Genomic DNA, 26,002 nt, shown 5'->3' with positions numbered 1-26,002 from the left:
AAAGTAACATATTTAGAGTTATGTAAACTAAAAATGTTTCTATTTAGAATAAATAGATGCAAGTGGCATGTTGTTGCTATATATTGTTATATTTATTGAGTTATATTAAAAATATCCTGGTTCTTCCAAGCCCTATAATGGCAGTGTATAGAGGACGAGATTTTGAAGCCCAAAAAAGTGGCTCCGGGGGTTAATGAAGGCCTTCTGAAGCAAAGTGAAGAGTTTGTGTGAGAAAAACATACATATTTAAAACCTTAAAAACTAAAATAACTAGCTTCCGGCAGACGGCCGTACGCACGCCGACTGACGCAGAAAAAGTAACCCCTGATGCGATGTAGGAGTAGCGTAAGCTTTGATGCCTCTCACTGTTCAAACAAATAGGGCTGGGCCACAAACTCAAGCTCTTCTTCTCTTATATCCTCTGACATTTCTCTTTAACAATTCTCATTTTAGACTTCTAATTCGTGACCGGTGTTTTGTTTTGCTCTCTCCTCTGTGCTTCCGCGTTCGTCAATGCATCATGCGTTGGGTCAGAGTTCACTCTTTCAGCGTAAGCCAACGCGTGTGCGGCCTAAATATGGATATTTTTCTTACAAAAATGCATCACTTCACTTCAGAAGGCTTTTATTAACCCCCCGGAACCATGTGGATATCTTTTATGATGGATGGTTGCACTTTTTTGGGCTTCAAAAATCTCATGCTCTATTTACCGCCATTATAAAGCTTGGAAAAGCCAAGACATTATTATAACTCCAATTGTATTCATCTGAAAGAAGAAAGTCTGGCTTGAGGGTAAGTAAATCATGGGTTAATTTTCATTTTTGGGTGAACCAACCCTTTAAGAGGGGCCTTTTCCACTACCCAAAAAACATGCATTTATGTATTTTCCTAGATATATTTTATGAGGATTTGTGCTGACTCAAAAAGAAGACACACCTGCAATAGTAGAGCAGCAGGCATAGCAGGAAGAGCAGTATCAGGGCCATTCCTCCTAGTATGGCCAGCAGGAAGACTGTGTGATAAGTGCTAATGTCCTTCGCCACCACTGGACCTACAACAGAACATACATACTTGGTGTTCAGCACAGAGGAATCCATCCATCCTATGCACATTTTCACTGTCCTCTTGACCTCCACTTTACTGTATGCATCAATCAATAACATTTTTCAACAGTAGAGATTTCCTATAAACATTATTTTCATGTTGAACATTCACCAAACTGAAATCCCCCCACGTAATGACATTATTCTCTCAGCTGGTGGATATGAATAGCACAGTGAATGTGTAAACAACTACAGAAGTCAATAACTCTGTCTGCCACAAAGCACTTGTATGTCTGCCCGTCAGGCTTCTCTCTGCATTAATGGCCATATAAAAGGGTCAAAGAACGCAGAGTCAACTGAACAAAATTGAGAAATTAAGGAAAAATGGCCAGAAATGGATACCGGTGTTTATGGGAGACATGGCTGCGACCCAATAGCCAAGCTGAGGGGCAATGTATGTGAGAGTTAGCTGCTTCCCCTCTCTCTGGATGTATCCCAGACTGCTCTTCAACCAGGCCCCTATACAGACACACAAAACACACATATATAAAACATACATATATAATATATCCATCTTGAAGACATCTGCAATTAGCAAGTGATTTGAGCTGAGTGTTGAGACAAGGCAGTGCAGATAACACTCAAAACACACACTGTTCTGTCATCCTATCAGGTTTCGCTACTGATCACATAGTGCATTCATTATACTTTCAACTGCATTATTCTGTCTAGATGCTCTGCTAATTGTTTACGGGGTCAGACAGGGATTAAAGCCATGCCAAAGCACAACCACAAACCACAGTAAGTGCCTCTATTAGGATCTGAATCTGGGTTGTCATGCATTCCCAATTAAGGTGAACAGTTCAAATAGGATTAATGATTCAAACTCAAGTATTTCCATTAAGAGTATTAACTAAATTTACACTGTGAAATGAATGCGCATGTTGAACTAATCAAGTTGAAACGTAAAAGGGTACACATTAGAGCACATGTGTCTATCTCCACTCCTGGAGGGCCACTGTCCTGCAGTGTTTAGCTGATTACAAGCTGTGGAGGAATTCCAGAGAGTAAAAGAAAGCCATGTCTATTTTCAAACATAAAACAAACAAAACAGAACTATAAAAAGGCTATTCACATGAGCATGTTTAAACCAAAGGATTTATACTTTCATTAATTTGATACGCTACTCCACATAGGAAGAACAGACATGCCAACTAGTTACTGACCTGATGCAGTCTAATACACATAGCTGAAGCGGATTGATGCTGTCTAGGTCTGGAGCAAGGTTTACGTAAGGTAATGTGAAAATAAGCGGGGGAGCCTCTCAATTACAGCGTGCTGCAGTTCCGTTTTCCACCACAGATTTACATGGGAAAATTGTGGGGCGCTGTAATGTGTGCACACGCTTATCAGAATACATCCCTGCTGAAGCCATGTGTTAAATTTTAAAGGTGCCCTAGAATTAAAAATTGAATTTATATTGGCATAGTTAAATAACAAGAGTTCAGTACATGGAAATGACATACAATGAGTCTCAAACTCCATTGTTTCCTCCTCCTTATATAAATCTCATTTGTTTAAAAGACCTCAGAAGAACAGGCGAATCTCAACATAACACCGACTGTTACGTAACAGTCGGGATCATTAATATGTATGACCCCAATATTTGCATATGCCAGCTCATGATCGAGGCATTACACAAGGGCAGCCAGTATTAACGTCTGGATGTGCACAGCTGAATCATCAGACTAGGTAAGCAAGCAAGAAAAACAGCGAAAAATGGCAGATGGAGCAATAATAACTGACATGATCCATGATAACATGATATTTTTAGTGATATTCGTAAATTGTCTTTCTAAATGATTCGTTAGCATGTTGCTAATGTACTGTTAAATGTGGTTAAAGTTACCATCGTTTCTTACTGTATTCACGGAGACAAGAGCCGTCGCTATTTTCATTTTTAAAAACTTGCAGTCTGTATAATTCATAAACAACTTCATTCTTTATAAATCTCTCCAACAGTGTGTAATGTTAGCTTTAGCCACGGAGCAAAACCTCAAACTCATTCAGAATCAAATGTAAACATCCAAATAAATACTATACTCGCATAATTCGATGCATGCATGCAGTATGCATGACGAACACTTTGTAAAGATCCATTTTGAAGGTTATATTAGCTGTGTGAACTTTGTTTATGCACTGTTTAAGGCAAGCGTGAGCTCCGTGGGCAGAGGGCGTGAGCATTTAAAGGGGCCGCAGCATGAATCGGCGCATTTCTAATTATGCCCCAAAATAGGCAGTTAAAAAAATTAATTAAAAAAAAATCTATGGGGTATTTTGAGCTGAAACTTCACAGACACATTCAGGGGACACCTTAGACTTATATTACATCTTGTAAAAAAATGTTCGATGGCACCTTTAATATATCCTGCTCACTTTCCAACTTAAAATACACAAAATAATTTGTTGCAGAATGCTGAACACATTTACCATTTATTATTGATTCAGTTTATATAGAAGTCTATGTTTTGGATGAATATTTTGGTTGAGCACTGCCCCACCTGCCCTTACAGACGAGCCGCTGCTGCCTTCAAGTGGACTTTATAAGTGGAATAATGTAGGGATTAGTGAATGAGGGTAAAGAGGATGATTTCAAACACAGCCTAGTAATCCTGAAGACCTTGATTAGCTGGTTCATGTGTTTAATTAGGGTTGGAGCTAAACTCTACTGGCCTCCAGGAACTGAGTTTGACACCCCTGCATTAGAGATTCGTTTAATGGCCACTTGGTGGCAGTGTTTGTTGATAGAATGATTATGGAGGACTAAATAATAAAGAATAGAAGGGGAAAGTGGGTAAAGAAAAAAACTAATTTAGGTAAAGAAGAACAAAATAATGTTTTTCTGGTGTAGACAACCATAATGAGAGGGAATTTGTAATTTGTGATTGTAAGGTTCTAAGAATTTTAAGCACCACAGCTTATATTGATCTGATCTGTGCCAGATAGGCAATCACTCAAACTGCAATGGTGACTATACACAAACAGCGTGCTGATGTGCACACAATGAGAATGATTCAGCATTGTTTACACACAATCAATTACCTCCATCCACACATGATGCATAGGAATGTTTGTGCATAGGAATAGGAATATCGCTGGACATCTTCCCACACTCTCACAATACAGTCACATGCACAGCTCTGCAATATATCAATCTGCCAAGCAAAGAAAGCTTTGTTTGAACCGCCTTGTTTCTCAGCATTACGTATGGTGTCTTTGCCAGTTGATATTTCACAATGTATTACACAAACATTTCTTATTATTAATGTTGAAATTATTACGCTGCTTAATAGGAATATGGAGGACTGAATAATGAAGAAAAGAAGGGTACGAACGTTTGTCTTGTGTAGACAACCATAATGTAAGAGGATTCATAATTTACTGCTCAAGAAAAATTTCTTACTAATGTTCAAAATACTAGGCTGCTTAATATTTTTTGTGGAAACCGTGGTAACATTTGTTTCAGGATTCTTTGATGAACAGAAATTTTGAAAGAACAGCATTTATTTGAAATAGAAATCTTTTGTACCATTATAAATGTTTTTTTACTGTCAACATATATTGCTGAATAGAAGTATTGGTTAAAAAAAATCTTACTAACCTCAACCTTTTGAATGGTAGTGTGTACATCTACACATACACATATATAAACACATACTGTATATACACACACACAGAGACTGACAATTTTTCATTGCAGCACTCTTACTAGAAAACACTGGGAGGAATAATTTTATTTATATTCTGTGATGCCAGGGGCTTTCAGTCTAGTTTATCCCTGTGTCCCAGTGCGCTGCAGACAACAAAGCAGCTTACATCTCTGTGCCCTAAGAAAGGAAATCGAGTTAGTCGCAGCCGCTGTTTTCCACCTTGTTCTCTGCTCTGTTTATGAGTGGCTGCTAGGAGACAACAGTGATAACAGCAGCCCAGAGACAGGGCTTGAAGTTATGAATTCAGAAAGGATTCTCCCCTCAGTACTTCCCACAATATCCTTCATTCTGTGTCTACCTCTTGTTCTGCTGCATGATCTGATTTAGATTCAGACATGTTCTGCATGCTGATTTCCCCTATTTTTACATTTAGAAAACCTTTGCCATCATTTAATGCTTGCTTAAAGTTAATCTTTAAGAACACTGCTCATTTAATAATATATACTGTTAATTTTTTTTTTAGCAAATCTCAAAATCAATATAATTTTCTCATACTGTATACTATAATGTTGGTGATGCCTAAATTCACTTAACCTTTTTAATTTAAAATATATTAACTCTTAAACGCATACCTCTGGTCTTTATCGACTTCATTCACTACCCTCCCCCTTATTCATTTTTTAGTGTCACTGTCACATGATGGTGGAACTAGTGAAGAAGCCATCAGCAATCAAAATATTGATTTTGATGACGTTGAAAACAATAGTTTTGAAATATGATTGAGATGGTGAATATGAGCCAGAAGCTAAATATACTGTGAAAATTAGCTCTGACAATGATGGTAAAAAGAATCTCCCCAAACTGAACACTTCCATGTTCCGAAATGTAACAAAATATGCTTTATTTTAATGTTTTAAAATTGTTATTAAAATATCAGGAGAGCTTTTTACTATTGTGGCAGTCAGAGATCCATCTGCGTTAGTTATAGATCTGGGTCGCTAAAGACCCAAATATGCAATAATGATTGCAGAAACATTGATGCATTTAAGGGTTAATAATATGAAAAAATAATGATCAGCTTATTGGTTGGCTGAATAGACATTCAAAAAACACAACATATCAGAGCTTACAGAATGGAAGAACTCATTGAAGATCCTGTGTGCATATATTGTGATCCATCACTGCCCGTCTTCCTGCCTTCCAAACACAATGCTGGATTCTTCCAGCCTGCTGCGAGAGCGTGAGCGAGCTGCACTGAGTCTCAGGCTTCTGCGGCAAAGCCTCAAGATTTGTTGAACGCATCATAAATTAGACCAGCAGTCAACCAGTCAGCCTTAAAAACCAGAAGACTCTGAGTGTCTTTATATATACACAGGTTATATGTATTTTCTCATGGTATTTTGATGCATGTCTAAATGTAAAAATATGAATCTTCTCTGAATTAAATACACACTAAATGTGCATATATTTGCACTAGGGATGTACAAAACTACATGTTTTCAAAATCAACAAGTTGAGGGTTGCCTAAATGACCTAAATCAGACACATTCAGGGGAGTGTACTTGAGTTAAAAAAAGACAAGGTCAACAGAATGAGATCTCAAGACACATTTTTAAATGTTTTAAATGTTAAACAACCAAAACAACAGTGACTCAACAGCCAAAGACATGTGCACTGTATGTTTATGGCTGTAGCAGAGGTTCTAAATGCTTTTCTTTTGAACTTTCAATTCATCACAGAATCCTGAAAAAAATTAGCATGGTTTTCCACAATTTCTTGAGTACCAAACTAGCATATTACAATGATTTATCAAGGATCATGTGAGACTACAGTAATGGCTGCTGAAAATTCAGTTTTGTCATCACAGGAATGAATTACATTTTTAAAAAATTTCAATGATATTTCATAATATTACTGTTTTTACTGTATTTTTTATCAAATAAATGCAGCCTTGGTGAGCATAAGAGACTTTTTTCAAAAACAAATCTTACTGGCCCCAAACTGTTGAACAGTATTGTGTGTCAGAGATTTATTATACACAAAAGATGTCTTAAGAAACTGGTATTGCAAAAGATTACTTTGTGTGTCCCAACAAGTTATTGCGAGGACAGAAAAAAATGAGAATGCTGGGTAAGTTTAGCTAGACAGAGAGGGAGAGAGACAGAGAAAACTGAACTGAAGATATGACCAGATTGGCTTTGGGTTGTAATTATAGCAAAGATCATCTTACCACAGTGAAATTATAGGATATTCAAAAGTTCAGATTTATGAGGTGAAGACCTTTGTTTGTCAGATCATGGCAAGACAAATTCTGTGTATGTTCAGAGAAACACAGCACACCAGACAATTGTTCTTGTGTCACACCACTCTCAAACCAAAAACAAGCCAGCAGACACCAAATGAGTCTTCAAAACAACAGAAAAGTCAGAAAGAGACTCTAGACCAGGGGTCCTCAAATAGCGGACCACAACTAGACCACGAGACATAATGACAACTGTAGCATCATTTCACCATTTCTACAGTTTAAAGTGAGCAGAGCATCAAAACAACGGAGTGGTTCACAGTCACACCACAACCGTTCAGGGTCGTTTATGGTAATGATCTTTCTGCGCAACACCATCTAATGGTTTTATCTAGAGCCAAACACGCTTCATTCGCTAAAGATGCTTTAGTGCCACATTAAGAGCTGCAGATGAAGCAGTTATTTTAACAACAGTAGCAAAAACACAGTGAAAAAAAAAAACCCCAGATGAATACTTTCACTAAAACACTGCATAAAACGAGAATGCAGCAAATACAACTATATTATCTGTCATACATATAGGGTTGCGTTGTAGCGGTATGAGATTTCCACGGTATGATAACCGTCTGAGTAAATATCACGGTTTCACGGTATACAGTATTAAACAATAAATTATTATTTATATCATCAATTAAAATGACCAATAAATTAATTAAAATGTTTTCTCTATTCGGATTTCAATAATCAAAAACAATCAAATTCATCTAATAAATATTTATGGATTAGAAGATGAACAACTTTTATTAATAATTAAAATTGAGAAGTACATTCTATTTGACAATCATAATAAATTTCAGTCAATTTCTTCGAGTTAAAAACCGGTCTTTTATTTTGACGGGATGTAGTGAAGAGCTCTGAGTTTTCAGTGTATTTGACAATGGTTTTTCTCAAATAAAATGATGAAATAATCATTAAGCGCTATCTCAGAGCAACCTTGGATATGTTTGTGTTCATGTCCTCAGATAACGAGACGGCAAACACTGAAAAAACAATAAGAGCTTCGAGCATACTTAAGTATGTAGTACACGAAACAGCTCAGCTCATTCACACAGGCAGACACGTTAAACAAACAGATATATTTATACAGTATCTTTGCGCGTTAATATTCACAGACCCCGCCTAGACCATGTCGCGATTTGATTTATTGTACAGCTCTGCCCTTCGTTTTATTCATCAGTCCAACAAATCGCGCATTTTTACCTGACATCGCTGCGTTATACTGTACATTCCATTTTCATGACTGGATTCCGGGATTCCCTCTCCATCACGCATATCATACGACCTAAGTTATAAACGGAACATACCTGCATCTACACGGATGGTGTTCTCGAATATAGGTCAACATGTTCGATGTGTTTCCTTCTTTTGCAGGTAGGCCTACTTTGCGCAAGTGAAATTCTGCGTCTTATTTATTTATTTATTTATTTATTACAATACCGTAAATAAGCAAATGTACACGATATGATAATCGTACATGTTCGTACCGTGATATATCGTCATACCGGTATATCGTTACAACCCTACATACATAGGACTCCAACCATCCAAATAAACAATTTACATCTACATTTAGCATTATTAACCAGCATGATAAGAGCATTTCATAATAAACAATGTTATAATAGTTTTTTGTAGATGGCATGGAAAGCCAACTAAAACATTGAAATTACTAGTCAACTTTGTTTTCTGCTCATGATGAGGGCATTTTGATTATCATGTACATAGTTTTAGTGGATATTTATTTTAAGCAAAACATAAAAATGGTCCAAACTTCAAGAGGAAATCCTTGAACCCCCATACAGTATCTTTTCTGTCACATGGCCTTCTGCAATACATAGGTATCTAAATGTGAAAATAATAATAGCCTGAGAAAACATCTGATCTTACCTTTTAATATCCAAATCCAATTGAGCTCAACTGATGATTTATATATATATATATATATATATATATATATATATATATATATATATATATATATATATATATAAACATTCTCTAATGCCACTTTGACTCTGAGGGGCCAATATATTCATATTTTTTTTTCTTTTCTTTTACAAAGTATAACTTTGTAAAAGTATAACTCTTCCATTGTCCAGAGACCTCCCCTGGGAAGGACATATAGAGACATGACTTCTTGGAATTTTAATTGAATACCTCTGCTTTAGACCATCAAGCATAAGAGAAGTACAGTGATAACTGGCTGCCACAATCAATTCCATGCAACTTGAAGAATTAAACTCCATAGATGTTATTTATTGTACATTTTAAAGCAATACATTTATGATACATTACAATACATCTGGTAATTCAAACCAATTTGGCACAGCATCTTGTGAATTTTTACACCTCAGTCTGGGGCAAGAAATGAAAGCCACAGTGTGTAAACCCTTGTGACTTGGATTTGATTTGGAACAGATTTATTCTGTCTGTGTATTATTTGATTATGAGTATTTGCCTACTGAACAGTTTCCTTTTTCATCTGTATGATCTCACAAAATCACAGCACAAAACAGCAACTTTAACAGGCTATTAGGATGTTTTTTCACTTAACCAAGACTTTTCGTGGCGACTCTACTGTAAATGTGAAGAAAAAAATAACGTTTCAGCAATTTCCCGGTCCTGTTCTCTCTACTCTTATTTACAATACTTTTTGCGCTTATTTTTTGTTTAAAAAAATCTGGTCATGAAAAAAAGAAGATGTGTGTGTCGGTGTGCGTGTCAGTTTCAGAGCTCTTGACCCGAGGAACATCTTTCCATCAAAATTCCTTAAGAAAGATTCAAAAACAGTCCGACATCATTCAGCTCAGGTCTGAATACTTCCTTTGGACTTATTTGCCTCAGAAACCAGGAGACAGGAAATCTGGAGGCTTTGAAGAGATCACAACCTCACATACAAACATACAGTAAACCCGACTCGGGCAGGAAGAACCTTTAGCACTTTTGGTGTAACAATTCATTGCATAACCCTTTAGTTGTGATATGTTAGTAACAGTTCATGTGATTTATGTTCACATAGGCTATAAACAGGGATACTTTAATATCTGAAGTGTGTGTGTAATAAACTCACCTAGTTTAGGGTCAAACCTCCAGGCAGGAATGTGATCATTCTCTTTCAATCCACTGTTTGCTGGAAGAGGGATGCTCACACTGATTGGCTCACTGACGTGAAGCTCCGCCCCATCGCTGCCCAAAAGATGGACACTGATAGCAGCTATAGGAGTTAACTCAAACTTTCGATCACTGCCTGTCAGAGAAAAAAAGTTAAACAGAACATGAATAAAACAGGGTGATATATATATATATATATATATATATATATATATATATATTTTTGAAGACTTCCTTCAAAAACATTAATAAATCTTCCCCAAACCTTTGAACAATAGTGTCTAATGATATCTTTATCTCTTTCTTTTTTTCTTTTATATATATTATATATATATATATAAAAGAAAGAAAAGAAAGAGATAAAGATATCATTAGACACAATTGTTCAAAGGTTTGGGGAAGATTTATTAATGTTTTTGAAGGAAGTCTCCTGCTCACCAAGACTGCAGTTATTTGATTAAGATTACAGTATAAAACAGTGATATTGTGAAATATTACTACAATTTATTTATTATTGTTTTATTTATTACAATTTTCTATTTTAAAATATTTTATTATGTAAATTACTCCTTTGATGGAAGCTGCCATAAGTTCAGTCTTCAATGTCACATGATCTTTCAGAAATCATTCTAATATGCTAATTTGCTGCTAAAGAAACACCTCCTATTATTATCAGATTTGACAACAGCTGTGCTAATATTTTTGAGGAAACTCATTTTTCAGGATCCTTTAATGAATAGAAAGTTTAAAAGAACAGCATTTATTTAAAATAGAATTCTTTTGTAACAATATAAAATGTCTTTACTGTCACTTTTGAGCAATTTAATGCAACTTTACTGAAAGTATTAATTTGGCTTACGCATTTCATGATAATGGTAATATACATTTCAGTGTTTGATTTTTTTGGTCTTTTTTTACTTCTGTACAAGAAACCATTTTGCTACTTTGTTGGATCCACACTTGATGTTACTTGATGACCTATTATATATTCATAATGAGGGTCATCTAAAACAGTATCAGACAGACATAAGCCATCCATTATTATTACAACCACAGCAAAAATTAAGTTGAATTAATTTTAGAGTTAACTCATATTTGCAGCATATATCATCATTATGGATGACAGAACCTGCTCTGTAATGGCTTAACAATTAATTATTCAGTGGTAGAGAGACTTCTAAAAAGCTGTTATTCTGAAACACAGTACTGATGAATTCAGAGTTAAAATAACTTTCCAAGATTACAAAACATTTTTTTTTTCTCATGACAACACTTTCTGTTTCTAATGCTAATTAATGCAAGCCTCAATCTCACAATCACTTAATAAACATACAGACACACACAGACAGACAAAATACACTTTATTGTTGTAATATATATATATATATATATATATATATATATATATATGCGCATTAGTGCATATGCTTTGTGGTGATGTGATTCCATGCACTGGCTGACAAACATAGTCAAAAGGCCTGTCTGGTGAGGTATTAATGCAAGCAAATTCAGTTAGGGACTGTAAACAGATAGGTCAAAAAATCTGATTTGTGTCGAAATATAGGATCTGTGTATTTGGATTTGCATTGTAGATGCATCTTAATAAACCTGCCACTGTCTGTCTATTTATGTTGTTAGTATGAAAATGTATTTCTTTTTTACTGGCACTTAACATTATTTTTATCAATAGCAGATAATGAAATTTTTAACTGCTGTTGATCTTCACTGGTAATGACCACTGAAATTTGGTGTCATGTCAATCGTTGTCCTCTATCCTCAGCTCTCTCATGTGTTACCTGTGTAGTTGGGATGAAGCCCCTGCAGGTAGGGGAAGTACTGCGTGTCTTGTGTAGAACTGCTCACAGTGAGGAAGGCGGTTAGGTTGGTGTAGGTTGCATTAGAAGGAAGACTCAATGCTCTTCTCTGGAACTGCACCGATGGCTGCAGCTTTGAACCTACAAATGCAAACACACACATACACAACAACATAAGATGGCAGAAATGAGTATGCATTAGGTTAATGATCCGACATCCATGACAATCTAAATAGAGTGGATCAGTAGCTGATGGAGTGCTGCCGGTATTGCAAAGCTTGTCTCTTGAGAGTGATGTCATTATGTTTCCATAGTGGCAAATCTCACATACTATAGACATGAGACTGAGCTATAGCCCACATGGACCATAGTACCCCACTACACAAACTTAACTCCCAAAATGACACCCTCAGTACTATATACTATGATTCAAAAATTAAGGGTGCCAAGATTTTTTTGTTTGTTTGTTTGTTTTTGAAAGAAAGAATTTTCAGCATCATTACTCAAGTCTTCAGTGTCACATGATCCTTCAGAAATCATTCTAATATGATGATTTGAGTCTCAGGAAACATTTCTTATTATTCTTATTATATTTAATGAAAACAGCTGTGCTCCTCATTATTTTTGTGAAAACCACAAAACATTTTTTTTACAAGACTCTTTAAAGGTGCCATCGAATTGAAAATTGAATTTACCTCGGCATAGTTAAATAACAAGAGTTCGGTACATGGAAATGACATACAGTGAGTCTCAAACTCCATTGTTTCCTCCTTCTTATATAAATCTCATTTGTTTAAAAGACCTCTGAAGAACAGGCGAATCTCAACATAACACCGACTGTTACGTAACAGTCGGGATCATTAATATGTATGACCCCAATATTTGCATATGCCAGCCCATGTTCAAGCATTACACAAGGGCAGCCAGTATTAACGTCTGGATGTGCACAGCTGAATCATCAGACTAGGTAGGCAAGCAAGGACAACAGCGAAAAATGGCAGATGGAGGAATAATAACTGACATGATTCATGATAACATGATATTTTTAGTGATATTTGTAAATTGTCTTTCTAAATGTTTCGTTAGCATGTTGCTAATGTACTGTTAAAAGTGGTTAAAGTTACCATCGTTTATTACGGTATTCACGGAGACAAGAGCCATCGCTATTTTCATTTTTAAACACTTGCAGTCTGTATAATTCATAAACACAACTTCATTCTTTATAAATCTCTCCAACAGTGTGTAATGTTAGCTTTAGCCACGGAGCACAGCCTCAAACTCATTCAGAATCAAATGTAAACATCCAAATAAACACTGTACTTACGCGATTAGACATGCTGCATGACGAACACTTTGTAAAGATCCATTTTGAGGGTTATATTAGCTGTGTGAACTTTGTTTATGCAATGATAGAGTCGAGAGCTCGGGAGGGGGCGGAGAGCGCGCGATTTAAAGGGGCCGCAGCATGAATCGGCGCATTTCTAATTATGCCTCAAAATAGGCAGTTAAAAAAATTAATAAAAAAAAAAAAATCTATATGGTATTTTGAGCTGAAACTTCACAGATACATTCAGGGGACACCTTAGGCTTATATTACACCTTGTAAAAAACGTTCGATGGCACCTTTAATAAACAGAAAGTTCAAAAGAACAGTATTATAACTGTAACATTATAATTGTCTTTACTGTCACTATTAATTAATTTAATGCATCCTTGCTGAATTAACATAGTAATTTCTTAAAAAAAAAAAAAAAAAAAAAAAAAAAAAAAAAAAAAATATATATATATATATATATATATATATATATATATATATCATACTGAGCCCAAACTTTTTGAACAGTAGTGTATATCGGTACAATTTCAGTTATTGATAGATAACCAATTTTTAAAAGATTTATACAATACTGATGTGTAATTGTGCATGACCATTTCCCATATTTTGACATTTAGATTACCTGTTAGGACTATTCGAATATCCGTTTGGTACACACACACCTACAGTGAAATACGAAAGATGTTTTGTTTGAAAACGCTGTGGTGGCTGAGCAATAGTTGAGAGTGTGTGATAATCTCCAAGTAGAGGACTATAATAGCAGATCTGTGGCATGTGTGTGTGAGAAAAGCCTTTGTTTCAGCAGTGTGTCTGAGGCTCTGCATGTCTGTCAGTGTCCTTTTTTGTTATGAGCATATAGTGATTGAGTGTTTTTAGGGGACAGGATTGGGGTGATGCTCTGAATGAGAGTGCAGTGTTAGTACTCCCCTGAGGCCCATAAACATGTCTCTCTCCCGAAATATCACACACTGAGGGCCAGGTTACCAAAAGAAAAGAACTTGCTAGGTGGAAGAGTAAAGGAAAACAGTGTAAGCTAGGAGGAAACAGGGACATGTGGATAATAGGAAGATAGAAAATTGAGGAACGTGAAAGATTGGTTCAAATTCCTCTCATTCTTGCTTTATGTGTGTGCGTGCGTGCGTATACAGCGTCTCATTTCAATGTGGCTTCACACTCACTCAGAAAGCTTTAATTAGCATGAAGTCCTATGAGCCACGTGGACAACAGTACAGAATGATTCTCACTGCACACGCCACATGGCACAATTCAATGTTCAGTATTTTGTCTTCTAGTAAAAATGTCTAAATATCCTTAAAACAATATACATTTACTTTAAGAAGCAGAGCATGGGATATGAAGACCTTCCACACACAGAATTTACACTATCATAAAAAAGTTTGAGGTTGGTAAGATGTTTTTATTGTTTTTATAAGAATGCTAAGCAAGGCATTTATTCATAACAATGTCTTTACTATCTGTCTTTACTATTAAACTGTCAGAAAAATTAATCTTGATAATGTCAGATAACACTTAAGCAAAACATGGTCAAGTCAAAGTGTCTGAATAATTTTTGGTCCCAAATTTTTTATCAATTTTACTGGTAGTCCACTGTATGAAGAATTTTTGGGTGTCCTGCACCCACTAGTACAAATATATAAAACAAAATAATATATAATGTCTGAATAATTTTTGGTTTGACTGTGTCTATATATATATATATATATATATATATATATATATATATATATATATATATATATATATATATATATATATATATATATATATACACACACACACAGACTTTCACCAGTTGAAAGTCCATTCATTTAGCTCCAAAATCAAGAAATAGCTACAACATCAGTAAACAGAAGGCAGCATAATAACCTGTTCAAACACACACTCACACAAGTGACTGTTACCTTGATATCCAGAGACAATCTGCACCACGTCATCATACACCATCAGAGTAGCAGCCCTCTCAGGAAGCAGATCCAGACTGAGAGATGAGAAGACTTGAAAACAAAAAAGTGATAATTAGAAAGATGGATCACAGCAAGGCCTGCAAGCTCAGAATCAACATGTCCACAACATCTCAATATCTGTCCTGTGAAGGTCTTTCACTTGTCATTTTTGATCTGCACAGGGAGAAAAGGAGCTCCTGCTCAACAAAATGTTACTCAACAAACTAAGTGCCCTGAAACATCTGCTTGATTGTGCTGTGTTTATGTATGCAGGAGTATTTTCTTTTGTCTGCTGCTAGTTAGTAGGTTAATCTCATTAGCTGTAATCTAACATTCTATTTATTTCAAACAGCTTTCTGCATTCCTGCTCCACTCTAGTTTTCACTTCCTGTTCCAGATCCTCTATAGAGTGACCAACAGGATGTGTCAGTCACCAAGAGTCACAGAAGAATTAATCCATCCCATTAACAAAATCTTCAAAGAAAAGAAATACGGCTTTGTTCAGACATGCTGAAACATAAAAAGCATTTTTCTGCATTTAAAGGTGCCCTTGAATGAAAAATTGAATTTATCTTGGCATAGTTAAATAACAAGAGTTCAGTACATGGAAAAGACATACATTGAGTTTCAAACCCCAATTGTTTCCTCCTTCTTATGTAAATCTCATTTGTTTAAAAGACTTCCGGAAAACAGGCGAATCTCACCATAACACCGACTGTTACGTAACAGTCGGGATCATTAATATGCACGCCCCCAATATTTGCATATATGCCAGCCCATGTTCGAGCATTAGACAAGGAAAGGCTGTATTAACGTCTGGATCTGTGCACAGACAAGGTAAGCAAGCAAGAACAACAGCGAAAAATGGCAGATGGAGCAATAATAACTGACATAATCCATGATAGCATGATATTTTTAGTGATATTTGTAAATTGTCTATCTAAATGTTTCGTTAGCATGTTGCTAATGTACTGTTAAAGGAGGTTAAAGTTACCATTGTTTATTACTGTATTCACGGAGAAAAGAGCTGTCGCTATTTACACTTGCAGTCTGTATAATTCATAAACACAACTTAATTCTTTATAAATCTCTCAAACAGTGTAGCATTAGCCGTTAGCCACAGAACATATCCTCAAACTCATAGAGAATCAAATGTAAACATCAAAATAAATACTTTACTCACATGATTCGATGTATGCACACAGCATGCATGACGAACATCATGTAAAGATCCATTTGAGGGTTATATTAGCTGTGTGAACTTTGTAAATGCGCTGTAATATAGTCGAGAGCTCGTGTGGCAGGGAGCACGCGATTTAAAGGGGCGGCGCTTTTAAAAATCAACTTTTGCTGACGCAAAGTGTATTTTAATTGTAAAAACTACGGAAGAGGATTAGGGCCAAGCAATAATAAAAAAATAAAACCATCTCGAGATTAAGTTGTTAAATTTTGAGAAAAAACTCGTTAAATTTTGAGAAAAAAGTTGTTAAATTACGAGAACATATTCGTTAAATTTCAAGAAAAAAGTCGAGATAAAAATGTTGAGAATAAACTTGTTAAATTCGTAATTTCGAATTTGTTCTCGTAATTTAACGACTTTTTTCTCATAATTTAATGACTTTATTCTCAACATTTTATCCCGACTTTTTTCTAGAAATTTAACATTTTTCTCATAATTTAACGAATTTGTTCTCATAATTTAACAACTTTTTTCCAGAAATTTAACAAGTTTTTTCTCGTAATGTAATGACTTTATTCTCAACATTTTATCTCAACTTGTTTCTCGAAATTTAACGAGTTTTTTCTCGTAATTTAACGAGTTTATTCTCAACATTTTATCTCGACTTTTTTCTCTAAATTTAACAACTTTAATCTTGAGATGGTTTTATTTTTTTATTATTGCTTGGCCCTAATGCTCTTCCGTAAAAAACAGATCAAATGAGCATACACAATTAATTATCCAATATGAAGTCAATACCAGGTAGCCTGCTTGGTAGCCATGGAATGGAGTTGGGTACGTAGCCACGCTTGGTTGCCGTGACTACAAGAAGATCGCCAAGGCGATAGGGGAACCTGATGAAGGCGTTGCCATCGGCACCAGAGATATCCGAGGCAACAGGGGTGTGGTTAGTGAAGATCTCCACGGTGACGCCAGAGAGAGGCTGATGAGTGCTAGCGTCACTCAGGTGAACCTTCAGCGCCACTTCTGAAGAAAAAAACAAAACAAAATATCAGCATGACAGTCACATTAGTTGTGTCCCAAATTACATACTCTACACTATGCACTATGTACTCAACCGTCTAGTCTCAGACATCCCACCTCTCCCAGAAGGTCCGGGAGTCTCACGCATTATTGATTGCTGATGCCTGCAAATTATATACAATATCCCAAAATCAAGCAAGCAAGAAAGAAAGCCTTTTTCCACCTGGTATTAAGATGCATTTTCGGTGAGCCGATCACAAGTGGTCAACCAAGACGCATTACGGTTACACCTGGTATTATCACGCATTTCAAATGCAGATTTTGTGGAGACCCTCACCTCTTTTTTCGTTACACTCAACTACATCACTTTCAGTGCACAAATACTATTGAATGAACAAACCCATGTTAGGTGGCTTACGAGAATGAATATAATAGTTTAATATATATTATTTTATATTATGGTGGTGGTGGGGGACTACGTAAGGAAAAATGTGACCATTGAGTGCATGAAGTGTCCAACATTCCACACTTTGTTTTTTCAGTTAATTAAGTGCATCATTCGGGTATTTTAAGTGCTTTTTCTTTTTGAATTTTTAAATGTGAACATACTACTCGCACTATTTATACTACAAAATAATCCCATAAAATTGGGTTACACTTTATTTTACAGTGCCGTAGTTACATTGTAATTACTCAAATAAGTACTGAGTACTATTAATTAACTACATGAACTTACTGTAGAGTTACAGTTAGGGTTTGGTTTAGGGTTAGTTACTTATGCATAATTTACTGTTATTACTACAGTAAGTACATGTAGTAACGTGTAACTCTTGAAATGTGCTCTAAATAATACATTATTTGCGTTACAATATTTAAAAATATAAACAAACATACTTGTGTGCCAACATGAGCAGTTTTTTACTGGTATGCAAAACCATTTAATTTCTGTAGCTTAGCCATTCTGTACTGCTCTTTTTAGATTAGTAATTGAGCCATAAAGAAATTTTTCTGAAAATACACAAATGCAATGAAATTACTTTCTGCAAATACACAAAACTCAAATCATAAGAGTTTACGCTCAATACAAAAATAAAGCATCATGACTTACCACTCTATGGACAGAAGCAATTGTGAAGCATCAAATTAATTAAAAACCTTCAGTTTAGGCTTACAATTTATTGAGGTTACGTTTTACACAAGACGAAAAGCAATTAGTGCACAGAATTATAAGCAGAATTGACCATCTGCAACAGCCAATAAAAATGAGTAATTGTATTACATGTGAGTGACCCTCTTTAATTACATAAAGTGCTCCATAATGTTGACGTTGAGAAATGTTCTTCAGGTTCCCTTGTCCGTTTTCATAGAAATCCTCAAAGGGCACTTAAGGAAAAGAACCAATCATCACACAAAGAAAATCCCTTCCACATCCTTTGCATCGGCCAATGGAAAAAAAACTGCTGAAAACAATGGGCTGCTTTTCCTTCCTCTAAAATACTTTGGCTCCTTTTTAGGAAGCCACTGCAAAACACACTTCCTTTTTATGTAGTGATACATTCCATTGACCTGCTCCACATGAACAAATCAAAGAGAAGAAAATGTTCTTGGGTAGAGACAGACAAATTTAAGTGAATACTGCTATAGTGGAAAAGATGGGGGAAAGGTATGTTTGTATCATTGCAAGTCTGATACTTGATTCTATTTTTCAGGCTGATTCGCACAAAACCTGTTTGTTTGCTTTTACTAAAGAGACATGATTAAAACAACAAAAGGAAAACTTGACAAAAGAATTTATTAAAAAAACATGAATGTTACTTTCCTGCAATAAACACTTATCTACCAAAACACACAAACAATGAGGAAAAATTAAATGTATAAGCAAAACGAACAAACTGCAAAGACATTCACACTTCTGAACTGCCAAGAGAACCTAGACATTTATATAAAACATTTTACATATATACACTCATGTCAATGTCAGAATGACTTATAAATACCTTTAGGAGTCCTTTATTAATTGTATTTTAATGCAATCCACACGATCGGCAAACAGATTATAGCACCTACTAGAGTTTATCTTAAGGATTAAGAGTAAAAACAGCCTACCTATTATTTCGTATACAGCATGTACATTTGAAATCCGCCATAAAGCCAAAGGAAAACCGTCCAAAACACTGACGCACATGAACACACACAAGTTTAAATGCAGTAACCGTCAAGTCACTTCCCTCCCCAGTGATTTATCAGTGAAAGGCTGACAGCTGTGTGTACAGACACTTACTGCACCTAAAGAGCACATACTGTACGCAAACCCTGAGAACCTACAGAGCTTAGATTAATACACGCTAATAAAGGATTATGGCGATCAGGCTTTGAATCATCCTGAAGGGAATTCATTTTGCGATAATGACCTGCTGATTGCATGTTATCCCGCTTATTACACAGCTACTTACCAGACAAGTAAACAAACAGATGTGAAATACTGATTTGAGTAAAATGTTTTATATGAGATGGAAAAGAACATGGACATTAAACTAGCAGTGCAGGGGACTAGTTGTCAGGAACAAAGTCAAATTGAGGCCATTAATAAAAAATAGCTTACGTAAAATATTTGAATTAAAACAGTGAAACATATCTAATGGACTGGGGGGGGGGGGGGGGGGGGGGGGGGTATTGATTTCACTGAGTGGAGAGAGATTCCCACTCACAGAGGGGTGAGGAGGTTACAGAATAATCCAGTCAGCACTGACAGATTTGGAAGGACACATAACCATGGACCAATCAGGATGTCAGTAAGAACACTTTACATAATTTAAACATAATACAACAGCCTTGGGTGTGTCAAACAGTCACCACAGAGTACTTTATTTGTATATAACTCTGAACCAAATTGGTGAAAAAAAAAAAAAAAAAAAAAAAAAAAAAAAAAAAAAAATCACCAAACGTTCTTTTTTTTCCATTTCTTCAACCTATGGCTCAATTTCTACTAAGAAATAAGCAGAATAGAGACAAAATATTTGCTTGCTTATCTCTAAAGCGGAATGTGTGTTAGATCCATTATGTTATAGTTCCTTGTGAGCCTTTCTGAAATCCTCATGAGTTTCCTCTAAACTCAAAACACTGCATATTTAGCCATTGACTGACTGAACAGAAGGCAGCCGTTAGGTTTCACTTACAGGTACTTAAATGTGTATTTATCATTATGTTTCACATATATTTTCACATGGTCACTATGGTATACTGGTCAAGCATAATTCATTTATTGTGCAAACAAAAGTGTCCATTACTTAAAGGGATTCACTTTTTTAACTTTAGTTAGTGTGTAATGTTGCTGTTTAAGCATAAACAACATCTGCAAAGTTACGATGCTTAAACTTCAATACAAAGGGAGATTTTTTCTTGTATAAAAATTAAGGACTACAACAAATGGCTGATAGGGACTACAACGAGTTTCTTCCTGGGTTGGTCAAACCCCAAAATTTACATAAACCCTGCCCCCGGGAACACACAACAAAGGGGGCGAGGCCATGTTGGGCTGCTTTAGAGAAGAGGAAGAGTCGTTGTAGTTGAGTGTTGTTGCCATGCTGTCATTTTACACCGGACTGTTTCACAAACGAGGGTCAATTCAACGCTGGATTCGCACAAAAGATTAACATGACGGCACATGCTAGTCGATGAGTTGAATCAACTCCACAGCAACTACATAAATTTATCCACCAACCATTCAAAAACATCCAGTTCCATTCTAAAAGTTGTTGTTCCTGAGTCTCTCCATCAGTGTCCGACTCCGGTTTGAACAATGTAAGGCTGAACACCGTTACTGATAATCGTCATTTTGGCTGTGTGAGATTCTCCAGCTTTGTTGTTGTTGAGTGACTGAATCGCCAGCTGCTAAAGCTCCGCCATATTCTGGAAAGGGGGCCGGGAGCAGCAGCTCATTTGCATTTAAAGGGACACATACAAAAAAAAGTTGTTTTGTTTTCGCTCACAGCCAAACAGGGGAAAATTTAGCAAGCTATAATAAATGATCTGTGGGGTATTTTTAGCTAATAAATTCCTATTTCATTTCATTAAATAATAATAACAAAAAAATCACATACAATAAGCAGCCACCTGTGGTCTTTTTTCAAAGCACAGGTGCAGGCAGTGTCAACGCAGCACTCTTTGCAGTGTTTACTGTAAGCAGCTTTTGAAATGTTATCCGGCACTCTGAAGGGAACGCAGTCATCCAACACTAGGTAAATATTTGACTTGAAAAATAGCACTGTGATGAATAGTAAGAATTTTCCTTTGCCCTTAAGCTCTACTGGGAATTGCTGAGATATTCAGAGACAATAAAGCCATCCAACATCTTCAGTCATCCTGCACACTTCAGTCTCTCTCTATCTCTTCACACAGTAAGCTCCATAACACACTCTCTAATGCCCATATCTTCTCCTGTTCCAGAGCCTTTCACTTCTCATGCTCCTATTTATAATACCCTTTCCCCAAACAAGCACATACATGTTTATATATATATATAATTTATATTATATAATTTTTATATATATATATATATATATATATATATATATATATATATATATATATATATATATATATATATATATATATATATATATATATATATATATATATATATATACACCTTGGTCTGTTTAAATACTCGATTCTGATTGGCTGGAAGGTGTGCAGTAAAACTGTTTAATGCACAGTTAGTTCCAGTCTGTTTGATTACAGATCGAAATTAATCCACCACTATAAACACTGGTAACCATAGTAACACAGTTACGCTTGCAAACTGAGTGAGAGCCATATATGAAAGCGTTTATTTAGGTAGGCTAAACGGATGATTTTTGCATATCGTTTCATTTGTATGGTGAATATGGCAATTTTAAGAAATGGGCCCAGGCACAAGACGAAATAGAAGACTTGGAGAAGACGTTGAATGACAAAAAGCAGCACAAAGAATTAACACCGGCAGAGCTAGATAGAAGACGACAAGGTCAATACGAAAAAGACAACTAAATGGGCAGTTAACACTTTTTGCGCCAAAGACAGAACAATTGTGATGTCGAGACCTACTCTGCTCCTCTTTTAAATGGCCACGTACACACTGTAAGTTTCAGGAGTGACAACCGCATTTAAATGCGGGAGTGAATCTCCTAAATTATCGTTACGTGTGTGTACGGAACACGACTCACTCTCGAAACTGCGATGATTGACAGCTTGGAAACCATAGCGACGTTCTGGCGTCTCTCATGTTTGGTATCCGTTATTGTGACCAAAGTAATATTAAAGTGACAAAACACTCGTTATTTTCAGCAATTTAAACACACTAATAACACTGTCGACGGAGGCGTCGTGTTTTATGCTTGGACAGCCTGTTTCCCACAGTGCGCGCTCTTTCTGTGTTGCCATGGCCACTCACTATAAGCGTTTTTGGGCTTGTTGTTTAAGCCTCATAAAGCAAACGGGTTTATGGAGTTATTAAAGTGAGCAAACATGAATCGCGATTTTCAGCATAAAGCATTTGGATAGGCTTGTGTTTTGTGATTCGCCGCGCATACACGAGAGACACACGTTGCCGGTGCACGTAAACGTCATTAACAACTAGTTGTTCAGTTCGGTTCCGTACACACTGCATAGAATTTCTGTAAATGCGGTTGTCACTACCTGTATTTTTCGGGAGTTAATACGGTTGTAGAATGCGGTTGTCACTCTCGTATTTTACTGAACTGTGTGTGATGCCCATGAACCAGGAAGTACTGTGTTTTTCCTACTATGGGAAATTACATAGGGATTTTGTATTGAACATAACTCTGGATCACAATGACATAGAGACAAGGGGGTGGGGCTCATTTCACTCAGGCGACCAATCAGTCTCCCAGGATCATTGTGAAGCTATCAAGCCACGCCTTAGCAACCATATAGAGCACCATAGCAACAAGTTCCATAGACTTCCATTGAAAAAGATCAAAGGAATATCGTTGGATAGAAGTGTCATAGAAACATGAGGGTGGGCTCATTTGACTCGGGGCAGCAACCGGCCAATCACGAATCACCTTCAGGACTTCATAACCATGCCCTAGCAACTATTTAAAGCACCTTAGCAACCCAAAGCATAAAGGGATATCTTCAAATCTGAATATCGTAGAGGCATGGGGGTTGGTTTATATCATTCATACTGGCAAGCAGCCTTTGGTGTATCATCATTGGTAGCTGCCAAGCTGCTCCCTAGCAACCAAACAGAGTAACCTAGCAACCGTTTTGCAAGACCTATATCTCTGCAACAGAACATCGTAGTGACATGGGGGTTGGCTTATATTGTCAAGTAGCCGTTGGAGTATCACCATTGGCAGCTGCCAAGCCACTCCATAGCAACCAAACAGAGTACCCTAGCAACCGTTTAGCAAGACCTATATCTCTGCATCAGAACATCGTAGAGACATGGGGCTTGGCTTTTTTGACTAATGCTAACAAACTGGACTTCCAACATGCTACACATGCTAGCAGTGAATAGCTACATGCTAATAACAATTAGTTTAGGGTTTAAACATGACACAAACTAGTAAAAATGTGTTAGCATCATGCTAGTGGAATGCTAATCATGTTAGCATCATGCTAGTAGCATGCTAATCATGTTAGCATAATGCTAGTAACATGCTAATCAGGTTAGCATCTTGTTAAAACATGCTAGCCAAATGGTAGTAATGCTAGCATCATGGTAGCATGTTACTAGCATAATGTTAACATGATTAGCATCTTGTTAAAACATGCTAGTAACATGGTAATCATGCTAGCATCATGTTAGCATTATGCTAATCATGTTAGCATGTTGCTAGCCTTATGCTAACATGATTAGCATCTTGCTAAAAACATGCTAACAGTATGTTAAGGGTGTTAGCATCATGGTAACAACATGCTAATCATGTTAGCATTTTGTTAAAAACATCCTAGCAGGATGGTAATTATGTTAGCATCATGTTAATCAAGAGTGCCGAGTTTTGCCACTGCAAGCACCATTCACATTTTCTTCAGGAAATGTACATCTTTAAAGAAGAGACGCACACAGTGCAGGTAACGCGCACACATCTCTCTCTCTCTCTCACTAATCTTTCTCTTTCAGTTCTCTGACTCTTTCTTTTAATAATGAATTTAAATAAATGTGATAATTCGTTAAAATAAAAGCAATCTGATGGCTCTACTTTATTTAAAGCGGACGGGGTGCTAGAACTAACGAGCTGTAAATAACCGTCATTTTTACCCGTCTGTTAAAAAAATGACACTGTAAACATCAGTTACAGCTTTAACTTGTTTTTAACTTGGCAAATAACCAAGGTATAAGCGGGATAATCCACGGCTAGCCATGCATTAAAGGATTTTATATCTTACATATACACACACACACACGCAAAGACTAATCTGTAGTATAATTACAGATTATAGATATTATTTTATTATACAGTATGTTATTTTTATTATTACTATTATAGAATTATAAAAAGTATAATAAATAAAATAATATAAATATAACAAATAAATTAAATATAACATTTACTTTGCTGAAAATACACAATTAGTATTTTCATTACTTAAAATCTGGATTCCAAGAGTCAATACATTCTGGAGAAATGGGGGGAGAAAAAAAAAAAATCAATGTCTCTGAAACTGACTTTTAGGACTGAAGGATCAAATCAATGTTTGAATAAAAGACCAGCTGTTTTAACTTAAACAAGCAAAAACCAAAGCATAATTAGACGAATAAATGGCACACTGCAAGAAGGCCTCATCTTCATGAAGCTCGATTCAGAGAGCGTGATTTAGTCGCTACATGAGAATTCTCTATAAGATAATTATAGTATAGTATAGTAATAAAACAAAAAAGACACTGTTTCTGGTCTCAGGAAACCTCTAGTTAACTTTTAACCTAACAGGATCAATCTTATTTGTCAGTGTTTTGCAAAGGGTTATTCACTGTTTCATTGCAGGATGGTCTGCAGCACGGCTCCTTCTTTCTTTCCGCTCTCTGGGAATTCCCCTCTCCCTCCTCCACTCCGAATGATACACACATGCTGTGAACTGCTGACTCCCTCTCTGAATCTATGACATCACCACTTCACTTCAAGGCAGATCATGTGCAGTCAGCTCTTATGTACTGCAGCTGGTCGGCAGGTCACAATCTGATCATAAATGAGATTTATTATTTTGATTTGGTGTTTTCTAACAGTAAACAAACAGTTCATTCAAAAACAAATTCTATCATCATTCACTCCAAACCTGTATGACTATCTTTCTTTAGTAGAAGACAAAAGGATAATTTTTTAATAATATACTGGTTGGTTTTTCCCCCTGCAATTACAAAATAATGGAGAATAGAAGCTTTCAAGCTTCATAAAAGACAACGGCACCACAATTCTGACGTACACAGACTATAGGTATAATTCAAAAGGCTTTACTACTGTTATATTTCTGTGTTGAAGATCTCCAGATGGAACATAACGTATATATTCATACAT

The 26,002-nt window shown here is 36.0% G+C and overlaps 1 protein-coding gene across 1 annotated transcript in view; it reads right to left on the bottom strand.

Annotated features, from left to right (window-relative positions):
- The window catches only part of fam171a1 (family with sequence similarity 171 member A1), a 35,406-nt gene that overhangs the window by 2,037 nt on the left and 7,367 nt on the right, over nt 1-26,002 (bottom strand). The window contains 6 exon segments of the mRNA XM_048153206.1: nt 937-1,051; nt 1,446-1,562; nt 10,126-10,302; nt 11,963-12,121; nt 15,239-15,331; nt 17,259-17,486. Of these exon segments, the coding sequence (XP_048009163.1) occupies nt 937-1,051; nt 1,446-1,562; nt 10,126-10,302; nt 11,963-12,121; nt 15,239-15,331; nt 17,259-17,486 (889 nt within the window).

The sequence above is a fragment of the Megalobrama amblycephala genome, linkage group LG13 (genome assembly GCF_018812025.1).
Source record: "Megalobrama amblycephala isolate DHTTF-2021 linkage group LG13, ASM1881202v1, whole genome shotgun sequence".
Classification (NCBI taxonomy): domain Eukaryota; kingdom Metazoa; phylum Chordata; class Actinopteri; order Cypriniformes; family Xenocyprididae; genus Megalobrama; species Megalobrama amblycephala.
Note: the sequence above shows the minus strand (reverse complement) of the source record. Positions and strands in the feature narration are given on the sequence as shown.